The sequence below is a fragment of the Pediculus humanus genome, genomic scaffold (assembly GCF_000006295.1).
Source record: "Pediculus humanus corporis 1103172108202 genomic scaffold, whole genome shotgun sequence".
In the NCBI taxonomy this organism is placed as follows: Eukaryota; Metazoa; Arthropoda; class Insecta; order Psocodea; family Pediculidae; genus Pediculus; species Pediculus humanus.
This window is the reverse complement of record NW_002987772.1, coordinates 396,423-406,225: the sequence shown is the minus strand read 5'-3', so window position 1 is coordinate 406,225 and position 9,803 is coordinate 396,423. Positions and strand designations below refer to the sequence as shown.

General features: G+C 28.8%; 1 protein-coding gene across 1 annotated transcript; it reads left to right on the top strand.

Moving 5' to 3' along the window:
- Positions 1-7,191: 7,191 nt before the first annotated feature.
- Positions 7,192-9,542, top strand: Phum_PHUM433390 (serine-rich 25 kDa antigen protein, putative; the record flags this gene model as incomplete). The annotated part of the gene is made up of 6 exons (XM_002429410.1): positions 7,192-7,454; positions 7,533-7,657; positions 8,258-8,599; positions 9,043-9,152; positions 9,335-9,442; positions 9,492-9,542. The coding sequence occupies 6 exons, from the start codon at positions 7,192-7,194 to the stop codon at positions 9,540-9,542; spliced, it is 999 nt and encodes a 332-aa protein (XP_002429455.1).
- Between the last annotated feature and the right edge of the window lie 261 nt (positions 9,543-9,803).

Genomic DNA, 9,803 nt, shown 5'->3' with positions numbered 1-9,803 from the left:
GCATCATTTTACCAAAAGCTCTTAAAGTTTAATTACTCCCATCAAAAGCTAAGAGAGAGAGAGAAAGACAAATTATCGAAAGTAACAAACAGTGTAAATGCCTCTAATAAAAAAGAGAGAGAGAGAGAATGAAAATGCCTTTCAACTAAGGTGATTTAACCTCTTATTCGAATCCTTTTTTTTTTGTAAAATAACTAAAAAAAACCTTCACCGACCTTTTTTTTTACTTTTTATTACCCAATTTAACAAAAAAAAATTTTTTTTATATTGATAATAATAATAATAATAATATTCGTCGGTAAACAAACTCATTTTTAAAAAAACACCTTTTTTAACAATAATAATAATAATAATAATAATTAAATAAACCTTTTTCGAATAAAATGATTCATCATAATAAAATTTTTTTTTTTAAATAACCTGAACGATTATTATTATTATTATTATTATCATTATTATTATTCAATTTTAATATGGATTATATGACGTTTTGTTTTGTTAAGGTATTAAGGGTTGATTTGGAGGACAACGACCTTTTCCTTTTTTTTTTAAATAAAAAAAAAATTTGGATTATTCGAAAGCATCTTTTTTTTTGTTCAGAAACGAGGGGGGTGGAAGTGTGGGGAGGTGAGGGAGGTTTAGCGTAATAAGAAGAAGATTAAAACGTTGAATAGAGAGAGAGAGAGAAATCGTTTAATGTCTAAACAACCATTATGAACCAGCATCGAACCATCAAATTAACTCCTCGGATTAAATGTAAAATATTCGGAAGCGTTTTTTCAAAAAAAAAAAAAATTATAAATAAAACAAACCCTTCTCCCCTACCACCACCACCCCCTCATTCGTAAGTAAGTGAAGTAGCAACAACAACAACAAACAAAAACCCCCAAGAATATAATAAGTATGATAAACCTCCCCCGTTGCGTAATCTCGTTTAATGCTCCCCGTGAATTTAAAACTAAAAAAAGGGTCGATTTATACGGATTTTGGCAAAAAAGAAAAAAAAAAAAAAAAAATGGCGCCATTTTGAATGTTTTTTGTCGGATCGTTTATTAGTTATTGATACACCTCATTCACATAATGAAAAAAAAAAAAAAAAATTACTAATGAATATAAAAACGAAACGAAAGGAAAGGAAAATTTTTTAGTTATATTAAAAATCAAAGCGTAATAATTGGATTTTAGGGGCGGTTTATTTATTTTTTTTAGGCGCGATTTTTTTAATTCCAAATGCTATGACGTCGTAAAAAAAAATCTTATAAACCGATATAAAGCTTATTCGTATAGAAAAAAAAAAAAAAAATGGAATGTCGACGGTCTTTTGGGAATTAAACTTGAATGAAAGACAAAAATGGCGAATGAGGAAGAAGAAGAAGAAGAGGAAAAAGAAAATGGTGGCAATAATTTAAAAAAAAAAAAAAAAAAGTTTTGTTATTTTGTTCATTGTTGTGTGAAACAAGTTTCTAAATCCTTAGGTGATAACTAGATGGGGGAAAGTGGGGAGAAGCGGGGGTAAAAAGCTCCACCTCAATTTAAAATCACAAGAAAATCCTTACACGCAACCTGATTTACCAATTTCCTTTTCTCCTCCCCTCTCCCCCCATTTCCGTTTCCGTTTTTTTTGAATCAAATTGTTAAAATTGAAAGGGTTTGTTTCCGTTATTATTATTATTATTATTTTTGTTTTTCTATTCCGTTTCGTCGTGATGATGATGATGATAATAATAATCCATAAAATCTTTTTGGATTTCGTTTCGTTTTGCTTTCTTTTTTCGAAATCACGTGACTGATAATAATAATAATAATAATATTGTTCTTTTTTCGTTTGGAAAATTTTAAGGTTTTGTAGCAATGGGAAAATTACCATTACATATATAAAAGATTTGATAAGAAGTAGTTTTTCATATTGAAATCATTTTGATTAAAGTCCAAATGGTTTAAATAGAGAGGATAAGGGTGAATTCCCAATGGGATTTCCGGTTTTGCGGTTTTACGAGAGGCAAAATCATACATTTGAGAGTGTTAAAATATCTTATGGAAAAATTCTTCTTCTTCCACGTTTTTTTTTTTTTTAACAATAGGGTAGATAGATATAAACGAATATAATAAACAAAACTTACCATTTTATGATTATGACGTCATCATCCTCATCGTCCTCCTCGCCCTCATCGTCCATCATATTTTTCTCGTGATTTTTTCTTTTTTTCCAAAATAAATTTCCATGACTGAAAAGAAAATAATAATACTTGTTAATAATAAAAAAAAAGTAATACGAATAATATTTTTTTAATTCGAGAATATTAATGCGAAAAGAAAGGAATTGTTTGACTTTGTCGAAATGTTAAAATGGCTGACAACAGTTGTCTGATTATAATAAGAAATAAATGCGGCCAAGTGTAAAATAACATAATAAAAATTCTCAAGAGGAGTCTGTCTCATTAAATTTTCATTTTATATATATTCAATTTTTTTTTTATGTTATTAACGAAGACGAGAACAAAACAAAAGGAAAAAAGGAAAAAAAAATTGCATTTCAAATTTTTTTTTTCATTTTCCTTTTTTAAATAAAAATCTGTTTGGAATATTTAAAAATTTATAATAAACTTTTTTTTTACCTTATTTTAAAATATTATTAACAATAACAAACAACAAAAGACGTCGTCTGTAACGAAGTACAAAACATCATTTTGTAAACGAACAACATAATTCGATGATCGACGCCATTTTTGTTGTTTTGATTGAAAAAAAAAAATAAATTTGCGGGAAAATTTTAACGACCGTTGCCAACTTAAAAATGGCGGACGATAAAATAATATTTTTAATCGATTTTAAAATTTTAACGTCGTGAAAATAATCTTTTTTTAACATCTTAATGTTATTTATTTTGATTGATTGATTGATTGATTGATCGATCGGATTATTTATTTATAATAATTATTTAACAAATTTATTATTACTTTTCGAACGAATATTATTATTATTATTATCAATTAGCAAAACGTCAAAATTATAACAAATTTTTTTTTTTTTTTTTGGTATCTTGGGATATTTTTTAAATATCTCGAATGATTTATCAATTAAAATATCGAGATATCGAATCGATATTTATCGATACGAACGATGATGGATTCAAAAACAAAAAAAAAAAACAAATTTGTTTTTTTGTTATGAAGAATTATTCCTCATTTCCTTGTCAAATTTTTTTTTGTTTTGTTTTTTTTGTCGTCTGCTATCAGACTTTAATAATAATAATGATGATGATGATGATAGAGGTATGCTTACAGAAAATAAAATATAAAAAAAAAAAATTTAAATCGCGTTGGAACATGAAAATTGTTATAAAAGGTAACACCAACCACCAATCATACAAACAAACAAACAAACGGGGTGGGGGTAAGGGGCAGTAATTCGGGTAAGGTATGAGTCATAATTGTACCTTGCTACCTGAATCAACTTAGTATAAATAGGTGGATTAATTTTTTTATAAATCAGATTAATCCCATCAAGGGTTAAAAAGTGTTACCTTGGATTAATTTTAATAATCTCCGATGGATTTGGATTATCGATATAGCTATCCCGGATATACTACAGTGCTATATTGTTATTGAGTCATATATAGTACGTATGATGTCCGGAGAAAGCCATGTCAAATTTTCTACAATATTTTTGATTATGGTTAACAACGGATTTGTTTATGGTTAAATATTCCCGAATCTTAATTGTTCTACGTGTTATTATTATCGTAGTACGGTTATGATTCGGGAATGTAGAGCCTAACAACAACAGGAAGGGAATTGATTGCAAAATGCTTAACTATGGTCCTTAATCTTTAACGTAGTACATTTTTTTTTAATTATTTGTAGTACGTTATAGTATTGAGGGTCGGAGTTTTGTCACGTCTTCCATGTTTGTTTTTTTTTTTATACACGACAACGTCATCTGTGATGTTTATTTTAAACTACGTTACCAACCACCTTAATATTTATAATTTGCAGTTGTATTCACACATGCCATCTATATTTATTATGTAACAACTACAATGTACAAATTAGTTTTTTATATTTTTTAATAGATGTCGGGCGTGTTTTTGTTTTTGTTTTGATTTCAGAAAGTCATTTAAATACTTCATCGCAAAACAATTTGTTACCCTAAATCGTCATCGAAATTGAACAATCCGTGAAAATAATAATAATTATTACACAACAACAGCAACCAAATTCGTAGTTTGTACACAACACCATGTTAAAAAAAATAGTAAAAGCGTTGAATAATAAAATATTAATACGCCCTGAATGATGTTTAAGGGTAAAAAATCGGATTCATTTTATATTTCCATTTTATATTTGAGTTTTTTTTTTTTTTTTTTGATATTGCCTTTTAAATATTTAAACAATTTTTTTATGCCCCACGAGACTCCAGAATTTTCTGGCCATATACACACACGCACACATTGTTAAAATTCCCAATTCCGTTTTGAAATTGTTTCGATTCTAAAAATTATTGTTATCATCTGTTATCATCACATATATATAATAAACCGAAAAATAAATTATTGATAAAACTGTTTTATCATTACGTAATTTTCTTTTATGGAGAAAAAAAATTGATTGTTTTCCCTAAAACAAATTCCGTAAAAAAATTCCGGTATTATGAACGAATGGACTTTTCTGATTATTATCATTATTATTATCACCATTTTTTAATTGTTATCCTGTATGTGTGTGTGTGTTTGTGTCAATATAAATTTTCATTTAAAAGTTTTTTTTTTTTTTTTTGTAATTTAACAAAAGAAAATCCCCGAGAGAATTTTTGTGTGTTTGGTTTTTTTTTTTGTCTCCTTCCACGATTGGAAAAATGGCAATTCGTTAGAATTGCATTTATAGTTGTGACGTCTATCTCACTCTCACTAAAGTTTTTTTTTTTTATCTTACTCTATTTTTTTTTTTTTTTTAAATACAAAAAGCTTCTTTTGATTTCGTTTAATGGCATAAACGCTTTCTGAAATTGAAATCGTTTTAAACTGTTCAAGTGTGAAATAGCAATTAACTTTTATCTCGGGAAAATCTCTCTAGAATTTTCCGTACAAAATTTTCTTTTTACTCTCTCTCTCTCTCTCTATACTACTACCACTTTTCTCTTTCGTTTTTTTTTTTTTTTTGATGATATTCAAAATTTTTCTTTTCCTCTTTCTTCTTTCTCACTTGTCACGGCAATTATGGCGGTCGGGATAAGGGAAAAAATTTGTTCTTCCCAAAGGATGATGATTTTTCTTTCTATCCTTTCCTTGTTAACCAAAATATAACGATATCTCTCATATTTTCAAAATTGATCGTCACATTATTAAATGAGCTGACTGTTAACCGACCGATGAAAGATATAAATGGATGAGGAGTTGAATGATGGTCCATTGCCCATGAGACGCGACGTTCTCTCTCTCTCTCTCTTTTTCTCTTTGGTCTTCTCAATATTTAATGGTTGCCATGGATTATCCCAGGGATTTTTCAAAAAATGAAAGAGAGAGAGAGAGTGAGAGAGAATAAAGAAGGCGTATGAGATGATAGTATATACGAGTTTTCGCGGTTTTTTTTTATATTTCCCGCCCCTCGATCCCTTTTTTTTTTTACATCATTGCTGACACTCTTGTTTTACATCCCTCGGGACGCATTTATTTTACTCATTTCCTAACCTCGACGTGTTTTTCTCCGTGTTTTTTGTTATTTGTGCGAATTTAATATGCAATTATCAACCGTGTTAAAAGGAAGATAATTACTTTTTCTCATTTTCATCCTTCCCCCTCCTCCCTTTTTTCTCTCTCTCTCTCTCTCTCTTTCTCTTCTCAATATGATTCGTTTTGGGATCTCAAATTGTTCATCAACTTTTTTTTTTTCATCCAGATGTTGTCTAAAATGAATTTCTACTCAATTTATTTTTTTTATAAATTTTTACACCCAAACAAACAAACGCAAACTCACTACAACCCCCACCAATTTCTACCCCCCCCCCCCCAAAATGATCGTTAATAAATTTAATAAACTTTTTTTTCGGGGGGGAAGGGGAGCCTTAGTTTTAAACATATATTTCCGGTTTACCACAATCTTACTTATATACAATTAATTAAAACTAATTTTTTTAGTAAAAGAAAAAAAAATTGTAAACAATTCATTTAATTTTCCTTTTTTTTTTTTTCGAATATATTAGAAAATTGCAATTTGTTTGTTGTTGTTGTTTGTTTTTAATATCGAAAAGGTTTTAAAACAATTTAATTTTTTAAACTCTTGTTCTCTTTTTTCACTTTTTAAAAATCCCGCTCAAAACTCCTCCCATCTATTTCCTTCAACGTATTATATATTACGATGCAAAACATTATATCTCTATTATTATCATTATTATTATTTTCTCTCTTTCAATTTTTTCCCCGTTATTTATCATCATTATTATTATCAAACTGTGTTTTCGATAAGGCATTTTATAGCGTTAAAAAAAAATTAATAATTATTATGCGTGAATGATTTGAAAAAAAGGGAAAGAAAGAAACCCTTTTTTCGCGTAAAAAAAAAATTTTCACGTTTATCAAATCCGAAATAATAATAATAATAATAATAATAATCGTGTAGTTTTTTGCATTAGGTAAAATATAGCAGAAGAAAAAAAAATATAGAGAAGAAAAGAGATGGAAAGAAAGTGAGAGAAAATTTTCCCCCGTAGTGAATTTTTTTTTTTTCGAGTTACACGGTTTTGATATTAAACAGTAAAAATTGAGTCATTCCGATTTTGCTATTAAGGGTGGATTCCCTGGCTGTAATTGAGAAAGAGCTTTTTGTGATTTTCTTTCTCTCGTTTCAACGCAATGTAAAACATATAACTTTCTCTTTGTCTCACTCTCGAGAGTCCTTTTACCATTGTCAGTGGTGTTGTCAAATCTTTACCTTTAAATTAACTCTCGCGGAAGAATAAAAAAAAAAAAGAAGCAGAAGAAAAATTAATTTTATGGTGATTGTTCATCCCCATCGGTCGTCGGTTATATCGCGAAGTTTCTTATCAATTATCAATTTTTTTTTTTTAAATCGAAATGTCGTCGTAAGTTTTTTTAGTGTTTGTCGTTCGGTATAAACGCGTGTGTGTGAGAGAGAGAGAGAGAGAAAAAAAACATTTAAGAATAATAATTGTGATAATGTCATAATGACGATAAAAATGTTGCAACCTCTATTACGTCATCAAAAAAACGATACAACGGAAATAAGTGGAAAATTTTTGGGAAATGATGATGAAATAGAAGAAGAATCCGAAATGTCGAAAGGTATGATAATAACGAAGGAAAATGGCGAAGACGAAGACGACGACGGTGATGATGATGATGGTGGAAAGGAAAATGATAATGGTGACGTCGTTGATAATATGGAAAATTATAATAAAAAAGAAATTTCCTCATCCGTCGGAAGGAATAAAAATTTAAGGTACGATAATGATAATAATAAAAAAACAATTGATGATAATGATGATGATGGTGGTGGTGGTGGTGATGATGTTAAAAGTGACGTTTCCGATGGTTCCGAATTGGTTAACGTGGATGAAGAATCGAATGATTATAACGAGGATTACGGTAAAAATTCAAACGTGTCACCAGTCGATTTGACAAATAGAAATTTAGATATGGATCGTAATAGTTATAAGTTAAACAGTCTACTGATAAGAAACCATCGAACATTATTTAATAATTTTCCAGGAGATTATCGTGAAAATTTTTTCACGAGTGATAATAAGTTAATGATTAATCATCCTACACAATATCATTATTATTATTACGATAAAGAATTAACAAATAACGTGTCAGTAGTAGAAAAAAAAAAATTTAAAGAACGTTTTTTTAAAATGGCTGATGATGATGATAATGATAATTATAGTAAACAATTTATTAATAATAATAATAATGATAATAAAAATGATAAAATTTTATTTAACGGTGGTAAAGTTAAAGATATGGAAGAAAGTTCGGAAAGTGTAAGCAGTAACGTATCATCATCGAATCAAGATTTTCCTAATTCTGCTGCTACGGCTGCTGCTGCTGCCGCGGCCGCCGCTGCCGCTGCCGCCGTCGCCGCCGCGAATTCTAATTTACCAACAAATTTTTACCGACGGGATGATAAATTTAAATTTAAAACAACAACAACAGCAGCAGCAGCAACGACAGCAAATCCGGATAAATCGTTAAAAAATTTTCACGTAGGATTTCATAATTATAATGATAATTACTCACCAGAGAGTAAATCAAATAATAATTCTTCATCCGTCGTGGAACCAGGACAACCCTCGGTCGTACCACAGAGAAGAAATTTAGCCTTTTCCGTTGAAAACATTCTCGATCCTAATAAATTCACCGGAAATTCATTAAATAAATTCAATAACGATACGATTAATAATCCTAGTAGTAATAATAATAATAATAATCATGTTAATAATAATAATAATAATAATAATTTAATCATACCGGATCAAAGATTTCAATCGTCCATCGGTAAAATTTTACAACCTCCTCCCGGATGCTGTTGGAGACCACAAATTCAAGATGGTGGAGAAAGCGAGGATCGTGACGATAACTCAGGTAAATCATTATTATTATCATTAATAATGTTTCTTCTCTCTTCCTTTTCCGGTTCGATAACAAATTTCAATTTAAATCCGATTGTAACTGAAAAAAAAAAACAAACAACGAAAACGTTAATGATAATTTTCAGGTAAAATTCGGGTAGGAAAATTTTTTAATTATTTTATTAATTAATTAATAATAATAATAATAATGATGATGATGATGATGATGATGATGATGATAAATAATTAAAAATAAAAGAAAAATAAATAAAGCATTATAATTAATAAATAAATTAATTGAAATAAAACGTGAAATAATTAACGGATGTTTTTACTACTCTTTCTCGTGCCACGTTTCACCCGCCCCCCCTCCCCATTCGATTCTCTCCCTCCTCCCTTACCAAACGATTCGTTTCGATTTGATTTGATTTGATTTTTTTTTTTTTGTGTAAAAAGAGGGAAATCAAAATCCCCCCCATCATCATCATTTTAATTCGAATTTATTTGTTTTATCGTTCAAATTAAAAAGTAAAGTCGGAGGAGAAACAATAACAACAGGAACAACGGTAGGGAATAAATGAGAGAATGAATGATTGATTGATTGAATATTTAAAAAAAAAAATTATTATTATTTTTTTTTGTGCGTTGAAATTTCGAAGAATTTTTTTTTTTTTTTCGCGGGATGTTTTAATTTTCGTGACTTAAAACCGGAAAGAATAAAAAAAAAAAAAAAAAATTTTTTTTTCAGTCTGCTTTAAATCCTCATCCCCCCCAATCTCCCCTCAATTCCTCTCCAACCCTTAAAAAAAAAAAAGAAATTTTCTTTTTCGTTTTGCTAAAATCCAACCGACAGTTGGTGTGGCTTAAATATATTCTCCTTTTCAGCGATTTTTTTTTTTTTTTAGTCTCCTTCCACGTTTATATTTTTAACCCTTAGATTTAATCCTATTATTTAAAAATTATGCGAACCAATTTTCCGGTCAACTACCAGTTTTCATTCGTGTTTATCCCTTTAGAAAATTAGATAATTAAGTTTTCTGCGCGGCGTCGGAAAACTTAAAAAATTCAAAATGGCCAAAATAAAAGAAAAAAATTTATTAAAATTTTATAAGATTAAATATATGCATCGATTTTCCTCTTACTGAACGTTTCGAAAAAAAACACCGTGGAAATAGACAAAATTTTCAGAATGAAAAAACAATGGTAAAAATGATTCC